Below are 27,844 nucleotides of genomic sequence, written 5' to 3'. Positions count from 1 at the left end.
TTATGGTTCATTGAACAAGCATGGGAAACATCCCTTTACAATGAAGATCTGTGAAGGTATTTGGATTTTTGCGAATTATCTTTGAAAGACAGGGTCCTGAAAAAGGAACGTTTATTTTTTTGCTGAGTTTAGCTACAGTATGTGCTACAGCATAATCAAAGTGAGGACAGTGGGAAGTCTGCTGTATACTTATGGCCTATTGTAACCTGGAGTCACAAATTTCCAGTACTCCTCACCCCACCCTAAACTCTGCCCTTAAAATAATTACCATTAAAAATGCCTGTTTCTCAATGTTTTCATTGAGACCAAAGAGAACAGACTGTGTCCACTCGTGGACATAGAAAGAAGCTGGCTTGCTGAAAACTACGGCGCTACCAGTGGGATGACAGACACACCTGTGAGCTGTGGAACTCCGCCTCCGACAGGCAGAGGCAACAATTGTGGCGGGTTTGTCAGGTCGTCGGTTCACCCTGACATTTCCATTCCTCTTCTGACAACAGAACTTGACGAACTGCTCACCATGAGTGATACCACAAGTGGACACAGAACACCAACTGGGATGAATCCCGAGGCAAATTTGGCTTACCAGTGAACCTCAGAGTATTCATCATGAATACTGTGTTTCCGAAGTTTCTGTCCATGAGTGATGCAACCCGAAAAATAATGAGACAGAGTTAATGAGTACTTGAGGTCACCGAGAAAGTCTGGACATTTATTTTATTTAACTAGGTAAGTCAGTTAAGAACAAAATTATTATTTTTAAATGATGGCCAAACAACCAAACCCTCCCCCAGATGACGCTGGTCCAATTGTGCGATGCCCTATGGGACTACCGATCAAGGGCGGTTGTGATACAGCCCGGGATCTAACCAGGTTCTGTAGTGCCACCACTAGGCACATTGATAAGGGAAATCAGGCTAAGGAATTAAGCATACAGTATATAGGCTACAGTAAACATTTCATTGTCCTGTTGGTTTTAGCCTCACTGCACAGTAGCCCATAAACAATTTTTTATTTTATTTTTTACTTTCAAAATGCATATCTAATTCAATAATATATTTCTACCACTATCGATGCTGTTATTATTTTTAGAATACAGTTCTCGGCTGACAGTAGTGATGGACATTGGTCACAGATCACGCATTGATGCGCCATTAAATTGGACGATAGCCAGCCGAAATCCTCATAATAGCAAATGGGTGATCGAAACTCATTTGTATCTGGCCACCCAGACAAATGCAACAACCCCTACAAATACGTCAATTTATTATAATCCACACAATTCACCCTACAAAAAAAAAATCTAAATTTCTGGCTGAAAGTACATTTGAAGTCCTGCTTATCCGTTTATAGAATAATTAGCATTATTTTATTTCTCAACTGGTAATTGAAGAGTGCCTCACATTCACCATTCAAGTGCAGGCAACAGGCTATCAAAGCGTCACCCAACGCTTTACAATGTGAGCTGGAGGCATTTTGAAAACATGTTTAGCAGGTCTGCAAACAACGTTTCCCACTCCGAGAATGATAAATGACCTGTAATTAATACATTCGTTCAAAACATTGGAATACAAAAGAAGCCAGCCACCCATGGTGGGCTAGCAGGACAACAGACTCCGGCAAAGTAGATTTCTATTTTTAGGGACTTGAAATGTATTAATGGATGTTTGCCTATTAATGATAATGACATTAAGGAGATCAAGGAGTAAGCTCTGCCTGCTTATTAAAGTATCATCTAGCAGTTTTGACATGCATCTTCTAAACAGTGGCTGACGAGCAAATGCGATCTAATGCAAACGTCTCGGCGACATCTAGCCAATGTGCAAACGCTCTCCATACTACATCGGCCCGGCGAGATGTACGTGTGCTGTAATGATGGAATGATAGATTGATATATATTGAAGTCGTCCTTTAGGCCAATATGTAAGTTAAGACAACTACAGTAAACAGGACTCTTCGTCCTACAGCCCTTACATGTCATTTCAATAAAAACCTTGAACCCACGTCCCTGAATTTACCAAATATTTGTATTTTAGACTCTAGCAGTATGCTTACATTAAGATAAATATCATAAAAAAAGACAAACTTACTGAGCATTTCATCCTTAAAAACCCATGGGGGGTCCGATGTGCGGTATGCATATTAACAGTATAATAGCTGGGACTCAACAAGTAGCCTACCAATATCTGCCAGTCTAATAAATGCATTTATACACAAATCACAAATAAATCCATTAATATTGTGTTTAGGAAGGTCATAGAAAAAACATGATACTAAGACAAAATAATAGAATAGCATGTTTTGAGATGCATTTCTCTGTGCTATCGTAGCTGAGGCTATGGTTGCTTCATATAAATAAAATTGTTTTGTCGCACTGCTTTGCTTTATCTTGGCCAGGTCTCAGTTGTTCATGATAACTTGTTCTCAACTAGCCTACCTGGTTAAATAAAGGTGAAATAAATAAATAAAATAACAATTTTAATTAACGTATGCTATGTCAGGTATAGCAACTAAAACGTCTGGCCTGCATGAACCTCTGTAGGATTATTTGGGAAAGTAAGCAAGCGCCAACAAGCTTCATAAAGTCCCCCTCAATGGCATCTTCTGGTGGATTCAACGACCATTAACAGCATTAAGGCTGACGATGGCTGACAGTAAAATACTATGACGTCATGCACTAACATGCTGTACCATACCGCAGCAACTTTTATGAGGAACCACTGTACATTTCAAAAGTGCTGAACAAATAAGTTATATTGACGATGTCCGTCTTAGCACCGTCATTGTCTTAATCGAAATGAATGGATTGCTTCTTATCCTTATCCGTACCCTTATGCCATAGTTTGTACATCTCAATTGTCAGTAGAAACCACATTTGTTTAAGCAAGTCAGTCATATCGACTAAGTTTTTTTTAAAGGCAGTAAATGAAACTGAATTAACAGTTTTGGTGCCAGACAATGTTGTTTCGCTGACGTCACGGCTACACCTGGCTAAGGATTCACTCCATGGTGCTGAAAAGAAAGCTCTGCTGTTGGGACAGCTTTATGTAGGCCCGGTTTGTCACGGTTATAGTGCAATTAAGTCAAATGTTATTAGTCAAATACACATTTTTAGCAGATGTTATTGCTGGTGTAGTGAAATGCTTGTGTTCCTAGGGCCTTCCTCTCACACCGCCTGGTGTAGAGGTCCTGGATGACAGGCAGCTTAGCCCCAGTGATGTACTGGGCCGTACGCACAACCCTCTGTAGTGCCTTGCGGTCAGAGGCAGAGCTATTGCCGTACCAGCGAGTGATGCATCCAGTCAGGATGCTCTCGATGTTGATGGCTTGTTGATGATGGCTATTTTACAGTCTGATGGCCTTGAGATAAGTACATCAATTAATGTATTGTTTAGTGTTGTGGGTTGGCTGGCATGCTTTTTTTGTTTGCCAGATGCTAAAATGCACACGGATACCTAAGACAAAATGGGAAACCAGTCATATGTAAGTAAACTGAAGCATATGAACATAACATTCCCACAGTAAAGTTTATGAAATGCTGTGCCATTATGCAACATTTACATTCTAGGGCCTTTTAACTTGCAGGGATGGGCACTCTCGAATGTCTTAATTATAGGCTACCAACTTTTTCTGTTTCCTATTTCAGTGGTGTAAAGTACTTAAGTAAACATACTTTAAAATACCAAAGTATTTGATTTATTTTTTGGTAGATGTACTTTACCATTTGTATTTTTGACAACTTATTTTCTTTAGGAATGTAGTGAAGTAAAGTACAATTCACTCCATACATTTTCCCTGGCAACCAAAAATACTCATTACATTTTGAATGCTTAGCAGGACAGAAAGTGGTCCAATTCACACACAAGAGAACGTCGCTGGTCATCCGTACCACATATGATCTGGCAGACTCACTAAAAACAAATTCTTCATTTGTAAATTATGCGAGTGTTGGGGTGTGACCCAGGCTAATCGTAAATGTAATATATTGTGCCATCTGGTTTATTTAAATATAAGGAATTTGTATTATTCATACTTTTACTTTTGATACTTCAGTATATTTAAAACCAAATAATTTTAGACTCACTCTAGTAGTATTATACTGGGTGACTTTCACTTAAGTCATTTTCTATTAAAAAGGGATCTTTACTTTTACTCAAGTATGGCTATTGGGTACTTTTTCCACCACTGCCTATTTCTATCACATTAAATATTAGCCATCAACCTTAAGTAGACCTAATAACTTATGATCATGTTAAGTATCCCTACATTTCTGTTATTAGTGCGCCTGCACAGGAGTCTCACTGGAGATGGACCTGGCCCGAGTGTGATGGCGACTATGTACTGTGGTCATACGGTGAAGCAAACGCCGTTAAACTGAAACCTAGTCGTGTAATTTTTGTTAACAAATTCAACTGACAATTTACTGTATTAACATTCCATTTAATTACATTGTTTCATTTACCTTAATTTGCTTCCTCTGTAAACGCTGTCACGGCCAGGTGTTTGTTGCTGAGGATCATTAGTAACAGTTGATATAGAATAAAATACATATAGGCTAATTCAATGGTTATGGAGTGGAGAGCAAACCAAGCAGTAACAGTTTAAAAGGCAAAGCATGGCGCAATACTGCTATTCTACACTATTCTCCCCATTATAAATATATGTACACCAATCTCCAACATTACCATGGGTGAAAGAACTGAATGTGGTAATTTTCAGAAAGAATCAAACCACTTCTCTTTCATGCATAAAGTCTCTCCAAACCAGTTTATGATTCATAAATACTTTCCTAACACTAAATAATCTACAAGATCAGAGTATTTTGAAATCTACCAATTAGTGCTGGAAGAGACAAATCTGCATATAATCAAATGGCTCTCTTTCATTAACCCCTAATATTTGAACCCGTTCTCGCTATATATTCTATTGAGTCTGTGGACAAAATTCTAGCAAAAATAAATAAAAGTATACAGTATTTAAAGGGAAGGCGCAAGATAAATGTACTTAAACACCTATTGAATGACAACTCCACAAGAAAATGTGTTGGCCAGCAAGTGGGAGGGGTTTCAGTGGTTGAATTACATTTATTCAGCGTGCAAGGGAACCATGCCAATAAAGCCAATTAACACCCCTTCCTGAAATGAACAGCTTCTGTATAACAAATCCTCATGATGTACATAGTAGTTGTAAAGATGAATCGAAGTAACCAAAATACTATCCATACGTTTATTCAAACAATTGACTTACAAAAAAAGAACAAGCAGATAATGTGGCGACTTGAGCAAGTAGAAATAAACAAATATAAAAAGGTCACTTTTTATTATAAAACCTCAAATAATTGATTTGATGAGATCCCCATCCCCACACACCTACTGAAGTTACACTACTGCATTAGATCACCGTGACATTGGGGTGAGATTGTCATCGGTTAAAATAAATCACTCTGCCTTTTAGAAACAACCACAGTCAAAATCCCCTTATAGCCAAATATTACTTCAGAGCCTTATTTAGTACTTATAGCCCCCTATAAATAAATATCACTCTGCAGTCACTCAGTAGTACTCAATAGTACACGTTGGTCATAAGGATGTCAATGTGGCCCCAGACATAATAATATACCAAGTCCCACATACAGTACATGAACACGCAACAGACATGACACAGAACACGTGACAGACTCCGATCTATTCCGATGTAGACAGGTCTTGTCCACATCGAACACGCAGCGACGGCAGGGATTCGAAAATCTGGTACTTTCTCTACCCAATATATTTCTCAGCGCATCATAAAAACACCTTTCTGTACATCATTTACTTCCAGCATGCTATCTGATACGATCTACCGCAGGACTATGGGCAGGTGAATAAAAAGCAAGACAATTACACTGTTTATTTTCTTCTAATGCTTTCTGGTGTCTTTCATGACAATGAGAAGAGGTGGAGACGAGACAACAGAGATTCACACCATCTACGGTGATCGTATTGGCCCCATGATTAAGCAAATGCAGGCCTTACACCAAAAATGTGGGTGACCCCAGGCAAACATCCCGTTTTCAACAACACCTCCTCAAAAACCGAAATCCCTATTTGGGTTTCTTGGGGTTATCTGATATCTGCTAACTAAAGCAAACAATAGAGTTCCAAAGAGAAATAAATCGCCGCAGCTCAGACAATGCACTATGTCAGACCTCTCTCCGAACCAGCTACACACCAATCAATTCACCACTGGTCTGTACTATTACAAAACTGATCCAAAGTGCTAGTTCCCCAATCAACTTCCGGAAGTGGCATTATTTAATCAAAACATAATAAAAAATGTCCAGTTGTATTTGGCATCATACTAGTTCCAAGCTTGTTCTAAAAGCTACTTCATATCGTCATAAAAAGAGGACCCCAAATTCACTATATGCACATAAAGCCTGGGCTTCATTTCTACGTCACCTCTGTGATCTCGATCTTTGGTGATCGTAATACCTATACTGTGCGTGATAATGTGGCCGCCAGGTCTCAATCGATACCTTGGAAGTTTGAATACATGTCAACGAGGAAACATTTCAATTTATAAGTAAATTAACTAACAGGTGCCAGTGGGGCAAAGCAGCAAGAGTGCCTGGCATGTTATAGAACCAAGAAAATAACTAGATATTATAATGGGAGTAGTGTTTTTCTGATGACTTGCTTTACAATAAAAAGGCCTTTCTGTCAAAGTTGGGCTCGCCCGCTTACTCTCGCTCTACTGCGTAGCCGAGCCAGGGTGAGTGTTGTCCGTGATTCTCCTTTTATTCTGAGTCCTTCATCAGCCTGAAGCCTCTTCCCAAGGAGAGGAGAGAACGGAAGAAAGACTGGGACAGCTGAAAGACCTGAGAATGTCGAGCACACTTGAAAGAAGCACCGTGATCAACAATATGACAGAGCGCAAGAGTGGATTTAGAAGAGATGGAGGGATGGGGAGAGACTGTTTGGTGTAGTGGGCGGGCTCATTGCCGAAGCTCAACGTAATTGGCTGGGAAGAGGCCGTAGGCACCCCGGCACACACCCCTCCACCAGCCCTCGTCAATAGTCTCAATGTTAGTGATGATGTCATCAGGGTCGAAGGAGATTTCGTCATCACCAGCTGGAAGGCAAACATTCCATAGCAGTTGACTTTGCATTCCATTGCCCTCATATTATAAATAATGTCAAAAGGGTTTGTGTATATCATGAATGTGTCCGAGTTATTGTATTTTGGGGGTAATTATGAGGAGCTCTTGATCTTAAAAAAATAGAGTTTTGATAGATGTGATTAAAGTATAGATTATAGAGGGCTTGGCTCCACTCACCTGCTTGGTAGTCATACAGGGCTACTGCCGTTACCCCCAAGTCCTCACCGTACTCATATGTCTGGGCGTCTGCAGGGAAAAGGTCACAGGTCATTCACAGAAGACACAGGAACACAAAGGGAGATTGTCTATTGGGCAAAATTCAGTCCTCTCCTTGACTCCTCCATCCTCCTCTCCCTCATGACCTGGAAACCTCTAAATTGTCACCATATATGAATGTCAATTCCTTAATAGCTGAACGGAGGAGCATGCGCCTCTCCTCGATACTCTTCTCCGGCCGAGGATACTTAAGTGTATATCCTACGGGGAAAAGTGTTGTAATCCACCACACCCCCTTTGAATCAGCTGTAGTTTTCATGTAGGATGAAATGCACACGATTAAAAACAATACTCTAGTAATCTTTTTATCAATAAAATGTCTGGCACTAGCTCTCCTGTTTTTACTACCTTACACATTTTGGGATTCCTCCCCTGTAAAGGCAATTTGCCTGATGACAAGCTACTGGAGAAAGGGAGTCATTTAATACATTTGTATCCAAGTTCTCCCTCTTCCCCTCCTCACATAATCGAGGAGAGGACGCAAGGAATTGAGCAAATCCAATCGAGATTCTCCCAATGGCTCAATCGCTTAAAAATGTCGTTCACACATCTTCCCTCCTTAAATTTGCACTGATTGGAAAAGACTTGACAGGTGAAAACAATTAGGTAGAAGCTCATCATTAGACTGGCTTTCACCTGGTCAGTTCTTTCAGACCAGTGCAATAGATAGGACAGACATTTTTTTAATGAGAAAGAGCCAAGCTAGAAATGGGGTTCACAGTGACTCAGCAAATGGCATGTCCTGCTCCTCCCCTCTCACCTCATTCACTCTCATTCTCTCACCTCCTGTCTCGTCAGGACTCTGGTAGAGCGCCTCCTCCTGGACGGGAGGCTCCTCATACATCTGCTCAGCAGAGGAACGAGAGGTGGGCTCCGCCTCATACAGCTCCTCCCCATTCTCTTCTGCTGCAGGATCCTCGTACACACCAGAGTCCTGACACAGCCAGCCGAGGGAGACAGTCAGAAAACAGCTCCTAACCCCTGGGTCAATTCAAATTCCTCCTTAACTATGAATATTTTCAATCTTTGGGACTTTACCTTCTTTTTCTTCCTCTATGAAAACATCACAGAAAGCATAGTAAGAATGAAGGAAAGTCAAGTGTCAAAGGAAAAGAGAGAAGAGGACTGCGGCATTGGAATAAAAATCAGACCATCCTTGTTCACGCCAATGTCACTAAACTGCAAGAAGGACTGATGCATCCATTTAAGGATGTACTCATCTATATTTTACACAGCAAACTAACTACTGGCAAAAGAAAAGTGATGAGCATGTAGGCATGTTAAGCAAACAGGCATTTGTGGGAGTGCAGTGATTGGTGGAACCGGTTGTCATTCACCTGGTAAACTGGGTCGGCAGCTGCAGGTGCAGGTACAGGCAAAGGTGCGGCTTTCTGGACAGGAGGGGTGGGGCTAACGGTAAGGCTGGGCTCGGGAGACGGGGAGGCAGGCTTGGCCTTGGCTGTCTCCTCTATCTTGCGCCACGCCTCCTCTTGCTCCTGCTTCTCCTTGGCCTGGCGGCGAGCTCTCTCCTCCTCCGCCCGCTTCTTGTCCTCCTCCTCCTTCTGCTTGGCGATGTTCTCAAAGCGGGCCTTGATGCTGCCCGTGCTGCTGCCGGCTAGGGAGGGATGACACAGGGGAGGGCAGATCATAATCAAACCAGTGGTTTAAGTTCAGATTTTGCAATGATCTTGACAAACATATTGCACATTTACATACACACACTGGTTTTGTGGTTACTTACCAGTTTCCACAGGCTTGGTCCTCTGGTAGGCAGGGCTTGGTTTCTCCACATCCTCAAAGTTACCTGCACTCTGCCATTCAAACGAGATGGAGGAGAGTAATTACAGACAATAGATGAGAATTCCCCAGTCTTTAGATATTAGGTATAGAGACATTGTACCTTGTCCATTCGGTCCTTCTGGATGCCAAACTTTCCTCCGAACCCATGAGAGTAGTCTGTAAACAGCGGAGAATAAATAGTTAGAATGACTTTAATTCACAGATTCAAGTGATAGTTCACCCGTAAAGTGATTTTTTTAGGGAACCATCGCATAAATTTAAGAAAGGGTTAGTAAAAAAAAAAAGGAATGAAGCTCATGGTATAAAGAAATATAAATGTAATCTATATTTAACTAGGCAACTCAGTTAAGAACAAATTCTTATTTACAATGACGGCCTACCTGGGAACAATGGGTTAACGGCCTTGTTCAGGGGCAGAACGACAGATTTTTACCTTGTCAGCTTGAGGATTCGATCCAGAAACCCTTCGGTTACTGGCCCAACGCTCTGACCACTAGGCTACCTGCCGCCCTGACAATGGAGAAAGGGTAGGGCTGGCCAATACTTTGTGTATTTGTTGGTATCGCGAAACAAATGTGCACTGATAAGCATTTAGCCAGTTGTCAGTTTCCACGATATTCACACTACCTTTCTCTTCAGCCATAATATGTAGCCTACTTGCGTTTATGTTCATATTTATGAATACGGGTTGCGTTACCATACAATAGGAATGTCCAAAATGAATGTATTTATATGCATTTGTAATAGCAACTACACTACCAGTCTAAACTTTTAGAACAACTACACATTCAAGGGTTCTTTATTTGTACTAATTTTCTACATTGTAGAATAATAGTGAAGACATCAAAACTAATGAAATCATGTAGTAACCAAAACAGCGTTAAACAAATCAAAATATATCTTAGATTTGATATTCTTCAAATAGCTAAACTTTGCCTTGACAGTTTTGCACACTTGGCATTCTCTCAACCAGATTCATGAGGTAGTCACATGGAATGCATTTCAATTAACAGGTGTGCCTTGTTAAAAGTTCATTTGTGGAATTTATTTCCTTCTTAATGCGTTTGAGCCAATCAGTTGTGTTGTGACAAGGTAGGGGTGGTATACAGATGACAGCCCTATTTGGTAAAAGACCATATTAGTCCATATTATGGCAAGAACAGCTCAAATAAGCAAAGAGAAATGACAGTCCATCATTACTTTAAGACATGAAGGTCAGTCAATACGGACATTTTCAAGAACTTTGAAAGATTCTTCAAGTGCAGTCGCAAAAACCATCAAGCGCTATGATGAACCTGACTCTCATGAGGACCGCCACAGGAATGAAAGACCCAGAGTTACCTCTGCTGCAGAGGAGTGACTTACTTGGGCCAAGAAACACGAGAAATGGACATTAGACTGGTGGAAATCTGTCCATTGGTCTGATAAGTCCAATTTGAGATGTTTGGTTGCAACCGCCGTGTCTTTGTGAGACGCAGAGTAAGTGAACGGATGATCTCCGCATGTGTGATTCCCACCGTGAAGCGTGGTATGGGAGTGCTTTGCTGGTGAGACTGATTTATTTAGAATTCAAGGCACACTTAACTAGCATAGATACCACAGCATTCTGCAGCGATACCCCATCCCATCTGGTTTGCACTTAGTGGGACTATCATTTGTTTTTCAACAGGACAATGACCCAAAATCAAATCAAATCAAAAATCAAATCAAATCAAATTTTATTTGTCACATACACATGGTTAGCAGATGTTAATGCGAGTGTAGCGAAATGCTTGTGCTTCTAGTTCCGACAATGCAGTAATAACAAGTAATCTAACTAACAATTCCAAAACTACTGTCTTGTACACAGTGTAAGGGGATAAAGAATATGTACATAAGGATATATGAATGAGTGATGGTACAGAGCAGCATAGGCAAGATACAGTAGATGGTATCGGGTACAGTATGTACAAATGAGATGAGTATGTAAACAAAGTGGCATAGTATAGTATAAAGTGGCTAGTGATACATGTATTACATAAGGATACCGTCGATGATATAGAGTACAGTATATACGTATGCGTATGAGATGAATAATGTAGGGTAAGTAACATTTATATAAGGTAGCATTGTTTAAAGTGGCTAGTGATATATTTACATCATTTCCCATCAATTCCCATTATTAAAGTGGCTGGAGTTGAGTCAGTGTCAGTGTGTTGGCAGCAGCCACTCAGTGTTAGTGGTGGCTGTTTAACAGTCTGATGGCCTTGAGATAGAAGCTGTTTTTCAGTCTCTCGGTCCCAGCTTTGATGCACCTGTACTGACCTCGCCTTCTGGATGATAGCGGGGTGAACAGGCAGTGGCTCGGGTGGTTGATGTCCTTGATGTCCTTGATGATCTTTATTAACACACCTCCATGCTGTGTAAGGGCGATTTGACCAAGAAGGAGAGTGATGAAGTGCGGCATCAGATGACCTGGCCTCCACAATCACCTGACCGCAACCCAGTCGAGATGGTTGGAATAAGTTGGACCGCAGAGTGAAGGAAAAGCAGCCAACAAGTGCTAAGCATATGAGGGAACTACTTCGAGCCTGTTGGAAAAGCATTCCAGGTGAAGCTGGTTGAGAAAATGCCAAGTGTGCAAATCTGTCATCAAGGCAAAGGGTGGCTACTTTGAAGAATCTAAAATATATTTTGACTTGTTTAACACTTTTTTTGGTTACTACATGATTCCGTGTGGTATTTCATAGTTTTGATGTTAGTCTTTAATATTATTCTACAATGTAGAAAATAGTCAAAAATAAGGGAAAACCCTGAAATTAGTAGGTGTCCAAAATTTTGACAAGGACACAAACACACACTATTGGTGATGAATTTCTATTTTGTCAATATCGTCCGACTCTCGAGGTAGGTTTGTACAGTAGGGGTGACGTTTTGAAGGGGAACTAGGACGGGTAAAGGGCAAAGGCACTTGAGACATTGAAAACAGTGCTGGGGCAAAAGAGAGAATAAACTTTGGAAAGAAAAGGAAGGACAGCATGCTGTGCCTTGCTGAGACTCGTGGAGTAGCAAGACCAGTGTGCCCTGGGTTATGAGCACAAGGAGAGGCTGGCCAAGCACCTTTACCCCAAACCCACAATTCACAAACATGCACCAACAGTATATATAGGCACAAGCACATTTACATACAGATATAAACAAGTACACGGGTCAGCTGCACTCAGACCAAACACACGCCGATCCTGCCTTACAGTATATAAAAAGCACACAAATGAAAACTTTGTTAACAACTTAAACCAAAAGAACCAAGGTGCTATACACATCCAGTAAATCCAGCCTGAGCACTAGACTGATCAGTCCTTAGTCTGTCTAGCTCCATCTGTTGTCACTTCCTCTATTATGAGCCTGTGGCAGATGCCACGCCACCAGACAAAGGAAGTACTTTAACCTCATTAACTCAATAATAAAACCATAAAATGACCACATCAGTAAAAAGTGTGTGTGAACACACATCCTGTGTGTGTTATCCTGCTACTAAGGATATGTGTTAGGTGGAATAAAACCCATGTAAACACAGGTCAAACCACCGGTACCTTTCTGCGACTCGTGGAGCTGCAGTTTCTCCTGGTGGTCCCATCCCAGGGCCGACTTGTCCTGTCTGTCCGTCTGCACACCAAACTTGCCACCAAAGCCCTTCACGTAATCTGTGAAGGGCACAGAGAATATTAGAATGGATACTAAAGTGCAATGTAGGTAGGCCCAAATTAGATAACACAGTCTGGAAAATTCCAATGGCTGATTGGCATACAGTACATTACCAGATAACATATTTGATAACATTCTGTACTACAAAAATGGCTACCGTGTAGACCCTCTGGGACACGTGTCAGAGCCACCATCTCAACCATTGTGTGACCAACACCTGGGCTGTAAACACTGCCTTGGTGCAGTATGGGTAACAATGGAAGGTCACCTTTCCCTCTCTCTGATACCTTCAGCCTGGGATTGCGTAATCAGGGAGGGAAAGCTAATGATAAGGCAACATGTTTCCAGGCCTTCAGGAGAGTTTGAAAACAAGATTCTACAAGCACAACTATTTAGCTAGTAGGATATTTGGGGCACTGTAGGAGAGAGAAAATGAGTTAGTCTGATTAGAGCGGAGGGAGGTGTAGTACATACTCTGCAGATAGACGGCCCCACACTGTCTCGCCTCATCCCTCTTGTTACACAGGCACAATAGAAAAACAAGTGTGTATGCATAAGGCTTACACCATACACCGGGGTATTTGGAAAAAGCCACAATGATGATTTTCAATAACATCAATACCATTGAATCCATTTCTGTGTTTTAATAAATAGGAATATTTGTACCTACTTAAGTAAATGCCTGCAGTCAACTTGTGCAATATGTTAGAAGATTGAGTTCTTAATTTCACCGGTCACATAATTTTTCATTATGAAGCTTACCAATAGTCCCCAGTCACGTGGTGTTTGTTTACAAGCACAGAACGAGAGCAGAGCCTTGAGTCACTCACTGTTGTGCAGAAAGCGCCAGGTGATACATTTACAGTATGGAATGAATAACTAAAATGTTTGCCAGCTAGATATCTTAGAACTATTAAGTTAACCGTCTAAAATGCTCTGCAGTTGTGCATTTAATGTGCTAATTTAGTAGCTAGTTAGCTATCTGGCTAACTGTTTAGCTTCCTCCAAAATCAAGCAATTGCTTGGTAACACCAGAGAATCACCTCCTGGATCAAGAGCCTTGCTGTCTAATATTTGCATTTTTTTATTACTTGTATAGTTTAGTTTGGAGACTGTACACAGTGTGCGCAATGCGATTGTTAGCATTCGCTATGAGATTTTACATTTACTTATTAGCATTTAACCTTTTGGATTAGAGTATCAGTGGGTTTTGAAAACAGGGCCCCTTGTGTTCAGTGCCGGTATTACTGAATATCCCAGTATTGCACACAAGGTCGGTATGCTACTCTGGATAGCGCCCAAGCCTAGTGTGTGCATGACAAAGGGGGACACACCTTTCTGAGACTCGTGCTTCTCTGTTTTGCCCTGGTACTCAAAGCCCAAGGCGCTCTTGTCCACCTTGTCCGTCTCCACTCCGAACTTCCCGCCAAAACCTTTGGTGTAATCTGGTGATACCCGGGAAAGTGGTTGGGAAAATAGCAGATATTGTTAATCATAGAAGAAAAAAAAAAATAGGTTGGGCTTGCCCCCAAGGCAGAGAATTCAGAGTTCAGTCAAGGCACCATCTGGATACACATTCTATATACACAGGCAAGGTGTTAGTCACTGACACACAGCCCCAAAACCAAGTTAAACAGGAACTGCACAGCAGCAGATCAAGCTAAAGCACAACGAAGCACTGAATTTGGCAAGAACATTGAAAACCGGTGGCGCTACAGGATGTGCAGATATTTGTTACAGCCCAGCACTAAAACAACATCAAAAACCTTAAGCCAAATTAGGTGTCAGAACTGGGCAGGATGTAAAACCTGCACATCCTATAGGGTTGTTCCACAAAATGAGTGGCCTTTGATATTGTAAGTAGAAATTGGGCACAAAAATTGAATTTTAAAAAGGCTGTTATATTAAATGAAGTGCCCTTCAAAATAGACTACATGGACAATTAAATTAATGAATTTGTTTATATGAATAGAGACTTGCTAAAGCGCCAAATTCAGTATTTTGATGTTCCGTCAACCCTGTTTCACTTCTATGAAGATTTCAACCCACTTAATACATTTTTATACCCAAGTTTCACCATCACTCTAAAGTCCTAGGTATTTTGTTGCTTGACAAATTCATTTTAAAAAGGCTGTTATATTAATCATTTCTGATTAATGTACCATACCAGTCAAAAGTTTGGACACTTACTCATTCAAGGGGTTCTTAATGTTTTACTATTTTCTACATTGTAGAATGTTAGTGAAGACATCAAAACTATGAAATACCACATATGGAATCATGTAGTAATCCCAAAAAGCGTTAAATCAAAATATAACGTATATTTGAGATTCTTCAAGGTAGCCACCCTTTGCCTTGACAGCTTTGCACACTCTTAGCATTCCCTCAACCAGCTTCATGAGCTAGTCACCGGGAATGCATTTCAATTAACAGGTGTGCCTTGTTAAAAGTGAATTTATGGAATTTCTTTGCTTCTTAAATGTGTTTGAGCCAATCAATTGGTTGTGACAAGGTAGGGGTGGTATACAGAATATATCTCTATTTGGTAAAATACCATATTATGGCAAGAACAGCTCAAATAAGCAAAGAGAAACAACAGTTCATCATTACTTTAAAACATGAAGGTCAGTCAATGTGGAAAATGTCAAGAACTTTGAAAGTTTCTTCAAGTGAAGTTGCAAAAACCATCAATCTCTATGATGAAACTGGCTCTCATGAGGACCGCCAGAGGAAAGGAATACCCCGAGTTACCACTGCTGCAGAGGATAAGTTCATTAAAGTTACTTGCCTCAGAAGTTGCAACCCAAATAAATGCTTCACAGAGTTCAAGTAACAGACACCAACAGCAACTGTTCTGAGACTGCGTGAAATCCGGAACTTCATGGTGAAATTGCTGCAACAAAAATAAAACACCACTAAAAGGACACCAATAAGAAGAGACTTGCTTGGGCCAAGAAACACAAGCAATGGACATTAGACCAGTGGAAATCTGTCCTTTGGTCTTATAAGTCCAAATTTGAGATTTTAGTTCCAACCACCAAGTCATTGGAAGACGCAGAGTAAGTGAACGGATGATCTCTGCATGTATGGTTCCCACAGTGAAGCATGGAGGAGGAGGTATGATGGTGCTTTGCTGGTTACACTGTCAGTGATTTAAATAGAATTCAAGGCACACTTAACCAGCATGACTACCACAGCATTCTGCAGCAATACACCATCCCATCTGGTTTGCGCTTTATGTTAGCTAGGCAATTTAGTTAAGAACAAATTCTTATTTACAATGACGGCCTACCAAAAGGCAAATGGCCTCCTGCGGGGATGTTGGCTGGGATTACAAATAAACTTATTGAAGTAAAAATATGGGAGAGACCTAAGATGACAACACAGCATGGCAGCAGCACAACATGGCAGCAGAACAAAACAGGGTACAAACACCGTTGGCCACAGACAACAGCACAAATGGCAAGGTAGAGACAACAGTACACCATACAAAGCAGCCACAACTGTCAGTAAGATTGTCCATGATTGAGTCTTTGAGTGAAGAGATTGAGATAAAACTGTCCAGTTTGAGTGTTTGTTGCAGCTCGTTCCAGTCGCTAGCTGCAGCGAACTAAAAAGACAAGTGACCCAAGGATGTGTGTGCTTTGGGGACCATTAACAGAATGTGACTGACAGAACAGGTGATGTATGTGGATGATGAGGACTGCAGTAGATATCTCAGTTAAAACCTAAGAAGGTTTTTATAAATAAGCAACAACCAGTGGATCTTGTGACGGGTATTCAAAGATAAGCAGTTTACAGAAGAGTATACTGTAGAGTGCAGTGACGTGTCCTATAAGGATTATTGGTGGCAAATCTGATGGGCGAATAGTAAAAAAACAAAACATCTAGCCGCTCGAGAGCACCCTTACCTGCCGATCTATAAATTACATCTCCATAATCTACAGTAGCATGGGTAAGATGGTTATCTGAAACAGGGTTAGTTTGTCAGCTGGGGTGAAAGAGAAGTGATGATAGAGCAGGTATTCCCATACAGGTATGACAAATAAATAAAAAAATATATATATATATATATTTTAAACTCATTTAGATTTTCCAACGGGGCTATACGTTTGGGTGAGGGTTTTTTCCCCTTGCCTGAGTAGCCTTTTTTCACTGCCAAATATCAAACTAAACCATCTAGTGTTTAACACAATGTCAAATACAGGTAGCCTCGTCAAATAATTAACATCCAATCAAATTAACCGTTACTCTCCTGCGGGAATTCCACTAACAGTGCGTATGTAGCCAGACGTAGCTGCTGCTCATTCCGTTCGCACTAAAATTGAGTAATGGTAAAAAAAAAAAAAAAAGTAAAGCCCCAGCTCTACTGGTAGTACTGCTACTACCAGCAGTACTACATCTGCACCTGTCGATGACACGAGTTGTTCTGCTCCCACGAGCACTTCCAATGCTAGCATCAGTCATTTTACATTTGTTGTTAGCCCAGCTAGCATGGACACTGACAGTTGTGAATCTGATGCAGCCGAAGAGCTACTGCCCCCTTACCCAGGAAAGCACCGAATAGACGTTGGACCATCGAAGAGACGCAAATATGATGAGAACAACATTGATTTGGGGTTCACTTCTATTGGGAGTAGTGCCTTTCCTGAGACACAGTATTATATGTGCAAAAGTACTCTCTCACAACTCAATAAAACCTTCACTATTGTGCAGACATTTAGAAACAAAACATGCCAATTTAAAGAATAAGCCACGGGAGATATTAGAGCAAGAATTAAGACAACTTTCGAGTAGTAAGACATGTCTAAAAGCAACAGAAACCATTAATAAGAAGGGGAAAGCGTGTCTTATATGGTGAGTTACCGAGTGGCAAGGACAGGCAAGCCCCATACTACTGTGGATGTCTTAATTATTCCTGTTGCCGCAGATATGGCTGGATGGAAAAGGCCCCAAAAAAACTACAGACAATGTCTTCATCAAACAACATCAGTGACATGGCAGGAGATGCTTTCAAACAATTACTGCTTCGCATACAAGCCAGAGAATTCTATGCGTTACAGCTGGATGGGCCAATAGACGTGGTGGGCCTGGCATATGTCTCCTGGAAACCAGGAGAGGATATTTTTAAAGTACTAGACAGCTTTGTGACATCAAATGGACTTTGGTGGTCAAGATGTGTTGGTATCTGTACTGATGGCGCAAAAGCCATGACAGTGAGACATAGTGGAGTAGTAATGCGCATGCAAGCAGTTGCTCCCATTGCTACACGGCAACAAGAGCCTCTCAGTGGATGCTGCAAAGGGAATGCCTGACAGCGTGCAAGACATTTTGGACACTATAGTGAAAATGGTTAACTTTGTTAAAGCAAGGCCGATGAACTCTTGTCCATTTTCCGGATTATGCAATGATATGGGCAGCGACCATGTAACGCTTTTACAACATACAGAAGTGCGCTGGTTATAATGGGGAAAAAGTAGACATTTTTATTTTTTTTTTCATTGAGAGACGTGCTTAAAGTTCTTTACTGACCATCATTTTCACTTGTCTGACCGCTTGTATGACGACTTTCTCACACGACTGCCCTATCTGGGTGATATTTTCTTTTGCCTGAATGATCTGAATCTAGGATTACAGGGACTAGCCGCAACTATATTCAATGTGCTGGACAAAATCGTGGCTATGGACAACAAGATCTTTCCATCAGTGTATGTTTTTTGAGTACAAATTGACTCAAGATTACAGACAATTTCAAATGTAATATAGCGAAGTGCCTGAGTTAGTTGGGTGCGCAATTACGCAGGTACCCGTATCGGATGACACAAACAACTGGATTCGTTATCCCTTTCATGCCCTGCCTCCAGTCCACTTATGATATCTGAACAAAAGAGCCTCATCGAAATTGCAACAAGTGGTTCTGTGAAAATGTAATTGGACTGTGCCCAGAGGGTCCTGCCTTGGCAAATTGTGCTATTAATCTTGGAACTACCCATCCCAGATCTGGGAGAATTGCAATCAACTGACACTAATTACACTAAGGTGTTTTTCAAATATCTATTCGATAATATATCAACCGGGACAGTTGGCTTCTTAGTAGGAGCGAGAGAAACAATGGCCGCATTTGTCTATTACGCAAAAATCACTCGAGAGCCACCAGCTGACCACTGACGCAATGTTGTCGTTCACGCTCATTTTTCAAAATAAAAGCCTGAAACTGTGTCTTGTGGCACTAGACACATTAGGGAAGCCATAGAAAAAGGAATCTGGTTGATATCCCTTTCACTGCTCAATAGGGATGCATAGGAACGCAGAGGTTTCTAAATAAGAGTCACTTCCTGATTGGATTTTTCTCAGGCTTTCGCCTGCAATATCAGTTCTGTTATACACAGACAATATTTTTACAGTTTTGGAAACTTTAGAGTGTTTTCTATCCTAAGCTGTCAATTATATGCATATTCTATTATCTGGTCCTGAAAAATAGCCTGTTTACTTTGGGAACGTGCCCCCTAGTTTCAAGAGGTTAACTTAAGACACTTTTCAACCAAGTACCTATGTGAGAGTGGATTCTCAGCCCTCACTAGCATGAAAACTAAATACAGGCACAGACTGTTGGTAGGAAATTATTTAAGACTGAGACTCTCTCCAATACAACACAACATTGCAGCATTATGTGTGCTTGAAAGGATGCACCATTCTCATTAACATGTGAGTTATTCCCAATTTCTGATGAACAATTAAGGTTTTATATGTAAAATGGCTAAATAAATAGCTAGATTATTATTATTTGTGCCCTGGTCCTATAAGAGCTCTTTGTCACTTCCCACGAGCCGAGACGTGTAAAAAACTCAATCGTATGTTTAATAAATGTATCGTATAGTGTGTGTGGCAGGATTACAATGATGGCAAAAAACAACATTTGAGAGTGCGCTGACCCTGATTTGAGGGGGTACGCAGCTGGAGGTTGAATGTTTGAAGGGGTACGGGACTATAAAAAGTTTGGGAACCACTGCAATTGAGGAAACCAAGTCTATATTTAACTTTAGCCTGCAGGTATGATATGTGCTGAGAGAAGGACAGTGTACTGTCTAGCCATACTCCCAAGTATTTGTATGAGGTGACTACCTAAAGCTCTAAACCCTCAGAGGTAGTAATCACACCTGTGAGGAGAGGGGCATCTTACCAAACCACATGACCTTTTTTCCGGAGGTGTTCGGAACAAGTTTAAGGGCAGAGAAAGCTTGTTGGACACCAAGAAAGCTTTGTTGTATAGCGTTTAACACAAAAGCCGGGGAGGGGCCAGCTAAGTGTAAGACTATCATCTGCATATAAATGGATGAGAGCTTCCTACTGTCTGAGCTATGTTGTTGATGTAAATTGAGAAGAGTGTGGGGCCTAGGATTGAGACTTGGGGTACACCCTTGGTGACAGGCAGTGGCTGAGATAGCAGATGTTCTGATTTATACACTACACTCTGAGGTAGTTAGCAAACCAGGCCAAAGCCCCTCAAGGGACACCAATACTCCTTAGCCAGCCCACAAGAATGGAATGGCCTATCGTATCAAAAGCTTTGGCCAAGTCAATAAAAATAGCAGCGCAAACATTGCTTAGAATCAAGGGCAATGGTGACATCATTGAGGACATTTTAAGGTCGCAGTGACATCCATAACCGAAGCGGAAAACAGATTGCATACCAGAGAGAATACTACAGAGAAAACCAGTCAGTTGATTATTGACACGTTTTTACAACACTTTTGATACAGGGAAAAATAGAAATAGGCCTATAACAGTTAGGATCAAGCTGATCCCCCCTTTTAAATAAAGGATGAACCGTGGCAGCCTTCCAAGCAATGGGAACCTCCCCAGTGAGGATAGACCGGTTTAAAAGGTCAGAGATAGGCTTGGCAATAAGGGCAGAAAACTTGAAGAAAGGGTCTAAACCATCTGCCCCATACGTTTTTGGGGGGGTCAAGTTTAAGGAGCTCCTTCAGAAACTTTGTAGCGAGGCAGGGGAAAAAGAGGGAGGTGCATCGGGGCTAGTCGCATTAGAAGGGGTGGGAGATGAGGAAATGTTGGACGGGTAAGGAGGCATGGCTGAGTCAAATAGGAATCCTGACTAAATGAAGAGGTGATAAAAGAGCTCAGCCATGTGCTTATTGTCAGTAACAACTACATCATCAACTTTAAGGGGCATGGGCAGCTGTGAGGGTTTATTCTCCAGGTCTTTAACCGTTTTCCAGAACTTCTTGGGATTAAACCCACAGAGAGAGAACTGCTCCTTAAAGTAACTAACCTTGGCCTTCCGGATAGCCTGAGTGCACTTATTTCTAATTTACCTGAATGAGAGCCAGTCAGCCTGAGTACGCATGTGCCGAGCCTTTAGCCAAAAGCAATTATTGAGGTAGTGTAACTGCAAGATCACGGTCGAACCAGGGGCTGAACCTGTTTTTAATTCTCATTTACATTATGGGGGCGTGTTTGTTAACAATATCACTAAAGATCTCAAAAAAGAAGGTCCAAACTTCGACAGAGGGGATCAAGCTAATTCTATACCAATTTACAGAGGCCAGGTCATGAAGGAAGGCCTGCTCATTAAAGTTTTTAGCAAGCGTCTATGACAAATCTTAGTGAGACTATAATTTGTTTTTCAACAGGACAATGACCCAACACATCTCCAAGCTGTGAAAGGGCTATTTCACCAAGAAGGCGAGTGGAGTGCTGCATCATCCAACCTCAACCCAATTGAGATGGTTTGGGATGAAAAGGGTAGCTACTTTGAAGAATCTCATATTTTGATTTGTTTAACAATTTTTTGGTTACTACATGATTCCATATGTGTTATTTCATAGTTTTGATGTCTTCACTATTGTTCTACAATGTAGAAAATAGTAAAAAATAAAGAAAAACCCTTGAATGAGTAGGTGTCCAAACTTTTGGTACTATATACACGACTGTGTGTACTCATGTTATGCTACACAAACCTTTCGCCATATTTTTTCCCACGAATGTATGTGTGCACGAATGTATGTGTGGGTGTGTCCATGTACAAATTATGTGTGTGTATTACTCGCTACACAAACCTTTCTGGGAGTCGTGTTTCTCCGTTTTGCCCTGGTATTCAAAGCCCATTGCAGTCTTGTCCACGCGGTCTGCCTGCACCCCGTATTTCCCCCCAAACCCTGTGGAGTAGTCTGCACATCAAAGCAGGGGGAGGGGTCAAGACTGAAGCAGGGAATGGTGGCTGCAGTGATGAATACTCAAATCAACAAAAAAAAAATCAACCCCTAGCCCATACCATCTAGGCACTTCATGTACAGTAGGTCTGGGGTAAAATTCAGATTGACTGTTTAATAGTATAGGTGTGAGCAATACGGGTACATTTCCACCTAGTTTGTCAGAGGGCAAGGTGGAGCTGTGGTCATCTTGCTTAATGTAGTCATTTTAGTTTAAGTGCCTTAGGAGCTAGGGGTTCAGTCGGAATTGGGCACATAAAGCTAGCAACTAGATGGGGGTGAGGAACAATGGTGGTCACAGCATGGAATCACAGGAGTGCAGCTGGAGCCGGGGAGCACTGAAAGCTAAAAGCCAGGAGCGTACTCACTCACACAGCATCGGATGCCACTCACACCCATCCTAATACCATAAAGGTCTGACTGGGCCAGATACTATTACATCCCGATGGTCTACAGAGCAGACAATTCTGAATTATGTGAAGTGGCTAAACAAGGATAGTGAGCTGAACTGTTCAACTTGTGTTGTTTGCCTGTTTTAACAGACCATGTAAAATCACCTTTCTGCGATGCGTGTTTCTCAGTCTTCCCGGCATAGTCAAACCCGACAGCGGACTGAAAAGGGAGAGATCTCCATGTTGAAGTTAACAAAGTCACCAGCCAAAGGAGAACGCAGCATTTCTCAGCACCATCATCCAGTATCTTTTCATGCTATTCAAGTATTCTCATCTAAATGACATAACTTGAGAGATGGGCACTTACTCAAATTCTATTATTTTCATTCATCCTATAATTGGGTATTCTATTGGGTCCCTCAAAAACTATCTTACAAGGGAGATCTGTCCCAAAACACCACATCATATATTGATGTCAAGACCTAAAATCAGTATGTGGTCATGGGTCATGAGTTTTTTTCCTGACCATAGAGCCCAATGTGACCATGATTAGCGTACCTTGTCGACACGGTCGCCCTGCACTCCAAACTTCCCCCCGAAGCCTTTGGATGTGTCTGTCTGAGAGCAGTGCTTGGACAGCTTACTCTGGTACTCATGGCCCACCGCAGACTGGGGGGGGGATAAGAGAAAGAGAGAGGTGAATAAATGCAAACAGTGTGAGGCTGACTGCTGGGTATGCAGTGGTTTGATCAGGTGTTGACAGCAGAGTCACACACAGAGTGGGGTAAACAGTGCTGAGTCATAATATTCACAACACACTGAGCAGTGTGCAGGCAGAGTGAGGGGGGGGGGCTAAAAATGCCCCCCCCGCCTGCTCACCGTCACACCCTGTTCTCACACACACACACACAAATGGTAACAGTGCACACAAACAGAGAGAGAGAGCGTGAGAGAGGGCTAGAGCATTGTGGATAACAACTCAAACGGCAATGATGAGCTCAGCTGCTTTTGCCACAAATCACAGTCAACGCACGGCAACATTCCTGTGTGCGCATGTGTAAAAGTAAACATTTCAGTAGAAGACTGAAATGCAATTGGCAATTTAGGCCAATCAGATGAGGTTAAACTAATTCCGTTCCAAAATAATGTTCCTGCGCTCCCTCAGGAGACGGTTGTAATAGCGATCAGCTGTCGGTCCTGGGCTTTGAATCAATGGATAATCAGCTTTTCTACAGATGTGGTCACCAAAATAAAATTGAATCAAATTGCTGTGGTCCGAGGGGCATTACTCATTCTAATAATTCTATTACTATGGTCACCACTCACTTTGTCCATGCGGTCCTGCTGCACACCAAACTTGCCCCCATAGCCATCTGAGGCCTTGGGCATGGTGGCCTGCTCCTTCTGCCTCAGATCACTGTGCTCCGATGACACGTTCTCACGCAGCTTGTGGATACTGGAGGGGGGGGGGGGGGGGTAGGAGGGAAAAGATTGGGAGGAGGGAGAGAAATAACAGGGTAAGAATGACTGAGCTTCACTGGCCATCCTCAAAAACCTGATGACAGGTTAAAAAATAAAAAAAAGTTAACTGAATAATGAAACGATTAAAGATGTAATATCATCGACAGGTAGACAATGTGAAGACCATGATTAGAATGACATTGAAATGATCATGTTTGAAATGTAGTGACGCTGATGATGAAAACTGTTGTTGACGACAAGGATGATGAAGCAGCGGTACTTACTTAATGTGTTCCTGGTGACCGGAACCTTCCACCGTCTTGGCCCCCCATCGCTGTTCCTTCTCTGAAACGTCATTCTGTTAGCACGGAAATAAGGAGCAAGGGGTCAGCGGGGGAGGAGAGGAAAGAGGAAGATAGAAATGGGGAAAGGAGGGAGGCAAAGGGAGAGAGAGAGGAAGAGAAGTAGTCAAAGAAAAATATTTAGTGGGCATGGGGTAAGGAGGGAGGAGAGGCTACAGTGAGGTGTTAATAAGATGAAACTGCAAAAACAGCAATTGCTCAGGATTAAAACCGAAATGGGACTTCATTACCATGGTTGACTTACCTCAAAGTCTGGGTCTGTCTCCCAGTCATCACCTCCATCATCCACTGCCACGGTGACGGACTGACCTGCTGCTGCCTTCCACATCTGGGGAGAATATGCTGGTTATATTGGCTCACACGATCACACACACCCCATAATGTGACTGCCAGAAATGCACTTTCCTGGGAGCGGTTAGAAACAAACATTGCGTTGGCATATCAATATTCAAACATGCATCTTCCTATGAATTTGATAGGACCTGAAACCCATCTGAATGTCATAAAACATTATCAGGCAACTGAATAACCAGTATGAAGTCTTTCAAAAGCTGGGATGGGGGTATTGTGGTGTATCTGTATTTTTTAGGCTGCCTTTGGCCATCATCCAAGTCTCAGCAAGAAGGGCCACTTTTAACTAAGACCTAACTCAGCACAAGGCTGGCATCTGTATTCAATGAGCGGGTAGTACGCAACGTGGCTCCATTCATTCCGAGATGGGAAAAGGAGGGAGGATGCACCCTGTTACATGGGACTCCCTCTCTCTCTGGAACAACAAAATGGTCTTCCTTCTGGCGCAGTTGTGACATACATACCACACCCCATGTGTAGCAAAGCTACAAAACCGACGTGTGCGCAACTGTGGTGCAAAACAGACGGAGTTGGCTTAAAATGTTGACAACATGTAAACAATAGTTCGTCTCCAATGTTTATTGAAAACATACATACATTTGCACAATGAACACTTGTTTCTCAAATACACCGTTACAGTTGTTGGCTTACAGCGTTACAGCGATTTTTTTGCCATATCATTGACGTGAAATCAGTCAAAACAAGCCATGGTATCAAGTCCAGGACAAGATTAAACCAGTTTAAAACGAGCCACTTACGATTCCCCACACGGGATTTTCTTGTTCCCGATCTGGCCATCCAGCGTCAAAACTATTCACGATTTCGGCCCTTTTGAAACGTGCGCATTGTTTCAGTGTTGTCAGCTAACCGATCTATTCTAGCGAATCCAAGTTAACCACAAGAGTCACTTATTGTATTGCCCATTGACGATGAGTAGTCATAGTATTGAAGGCTGCCAGCACCACCACACACGTAGATTGAGTGTTTCGTTAGAAAAGCTACGTCCACAATACAAATGCAAGACAATTGGCTTAATTAGCTAACGTCAGCTAGAAAGAAAGAAAAAAATCCAGGCAGCTGTGTATTCAATGTGGTTAACTAGTATTTCTGCGTGTATTAGCTGGACTGGTCGACTGGACCACTGTAGCAACAATAGTCATTCAATGATATATTTATATTAGACAATGACAGACATGAAGAACAAGCTTAGCTAGATGTCTAGCTACTAAACATGAAGAGGTTCATTGTAAGTTAATAGTATTTCCTGTTCCAGTTACTGGCTCTGCTTGTGTCGAAAATTATTTTGGCACTGGTCGAGCTCGGACTGGTTTTTCAATTCAGCCTGCATTTCATCCTGCGAGCGCGTAGTAGATACTTTCATGTTAATCTAAATGACTTACTTTTTATGAAAATTTCCTGCAGTCAAAAATATATATTTGAGATGTGAAAATAATGCACCTCTTGACAGTCCTCGAGGTGTGATGGAACATTCCTTTTAGGCCCGCTCTCTTCCGGATCTCCTAATATCCCACTTCCTGCTTGGGGAGCGACGCGGTTCTCATGGAGGTAGACAGAGGATTCTGCCACGTTCAAAACAACTCAGAACTCAGAAACTACGACTTCATTGCGTTTAATGCAACTGGGAACTCTGAAAAAACGAGCTCCGATTGGAAAAATATTGATTTGAACGGTAATCCAACTCGGAATTCCAAATCGGAAACTCAGCCCTTTTTCATTAGTTCTGACCTGAAGATCACTGACATCATAATTTAAACTCTTTCTCCGACGTCCCAGTTGTTTCGAACGTGGCACTAGTATCTGTACCATTATAGTTGCATGGGCAGTGTCATTGAGGCAATCTCCATTTTGAAGTAGTCATTTTCTTCTTCATGGTTGGCTGATCCCTCCTGATGACCAGGAGGGTCCACCAATGAAGTTAGATGTCCCACCCAGTTGACTACTTTAAAATGGTGGAAGCCCTCAATTGCGCTGACCATGATAATACAGCCTTTTGCCCACTAGAGGGGGGGTGACATAAAAAAATAAGAAGATATCTATCAATCCAAACCATCCCACGTCTTTAGTCACAGTTCTAATCACATCCCTACACAGGCTCAGGGACATGTGGGGACGGAGCATTCAATCATAGGATTCCTTGTAGTGCCTCTGCTGTAAAATCCCTGAAGCCTCATTCACAATAACCATAAGCATTCAGCAGGGTTGGGGAAGTAACGCCACGTGCACACTGCTCGCATCATCACGTTGCTGTACAGTACATTTTATGCAAGTGTCACAACCCATGCTCTGCATCTTCACTGTTGAGATCACACAAAGGGAAAACACGCCTTCGGGGAGATGGTGGAAGGGGGCTTGTTGAGTTAGTAGGGAGGAGTGTGAAGACGGTCAACGTCAAAGGTAGAGGGGAAGGACGGAAATGGCGTTTATTGTTCAAGTGATTAATTGAACTGCCCGAACGAGCAAGAAGTCCAAGAAGCTGTATGTAATTATATCTGCAGCTGCAAGGTTTTGGTGTATTTAGGAATTAACAGCTGAAACATTGTAGGGAATATTGACTGAAGATGATCTCCTCCCAGGCCCCTGAGCCTGTGTAGGAGTGTGATTTGGATTGGACTATGACTGAAGGTGTGGGATGTTTTTTATTTATTTATCTATTTTTGTTTATTTGTATGATGATGTATTTATTTTCCCTTTGCGCAATGGTTTCAAGAAAAATATACAGTTGGTGGTTGTCACATCTGTTCCTGCAACGCCCTCTATTGCTCATCCTGTGTCCCCTTGAGCTGCCGCCACTCCCCCAGTACTCTCTCCATCTCCCTCTCTCTCTCTCTCTCTCTCTCTCTGTGTGATTGTGTGGGCAGAGACAGGTGTGCTAGAGTCAGAGCAGATCCTCACCAGCTGCAACCTGTTCCATAATCAAGACCTCTACAAATACTCAGCCCTGCCACTTCCACACTGCCAGATTGTAATATCTGCTCAGTCAGTCTATGTTTCTAGCCGTTTGTTACTGTTCAGATCATGTTGTGCCTGGTTTCCTTGCCTGACGCTGTTTACCTCTCCGCTACAGTTTTGCCTGCTCTGACTCTGGTCCTTGTCTCCAGTCCCACGTCACGTCATCCTGCTACTCTG

At 42.0% G+C, this 27,844-nt stretch overlaps 1 protein-coding gene across 5 annotated transcripts; it reads right to left on the bottom strand.

Moving 5' to 3' along the window:
- Positions 1-5,212: 5,212 nt before the first annotated feature.
- Positions 5,213-26,250, bottom strand: LOC139385256 (src substrate cortactin-like). 5 transcript variants are annotated; one of them, XM_071130419.1, is made up of 15 exons: positions 26,156-26,250; positions 24,591-24,674; positions 24,269-24,342; positions 23,850-23,979; positions 23,082-23,192; positions 22,689-22,743; positions 21,979-22,089; positions 14,236-14,346; positions 12,790-12,900; positions 9,318-9,373; positions 9,159-9,228; positions 8,755-9,032; positions 8,201-8,351; positions 7,319-7,387; positions 5,213-7,113 (listed from the first exon to the last, which is right to left on the bottom strand). In XM_071130419.1, the coding sequence occupies exons 2-15, from the start codon at positions 24,672-24,674 to the stop codon at positions 6,977-6,979; spliced, it is 1,548 nt and encodes a 515-aa protein (XP_070986520.1). In that variant the 5' UTR covers positions 26,156-26,250; the 3' UTR covers positions 5,213-6,976. The 5 variants fall into 5 exon arrangements, with proteins under 5 accessions (XP_070986520.1, XP_070986519.1, XP_070986521.1 ...); XM_071130418.1 differs by having other exon boundaries at positions 26,098-26,232; XM_071130420.1 differs by lacking the exon at positions 26,156-26,250 and adding an exon at positions 25,456-25,720.
- Between the last annotated feature and the right edge of the window lie 1,594 nt (positions 26,251-27,844).

This window comes from Oncorhynchus clarkii, chromosome 26 (genome assembly GCF_045791955.1).
Source record: "Oncorhynchus clarkii lewisi isolate Uvic-CL-2024 chromosome 26, UVic_Ocla_1.0, whole genome shotgun sequence".
In the NCBI taxonomy this organism is placed as follows: domain Eukaryota; kingdom Metazoa; phylum Chordata; class Actinopteri; order Salmoniformes; family Salmonidae; genus Oncorhynchus; species Oncorhynchus clarkii.
The sequence above is the reverse complement of the archived record's forward strand: the minus strand, read 5'-3'. Positions and strand labels throughout refer to the sequence as shown.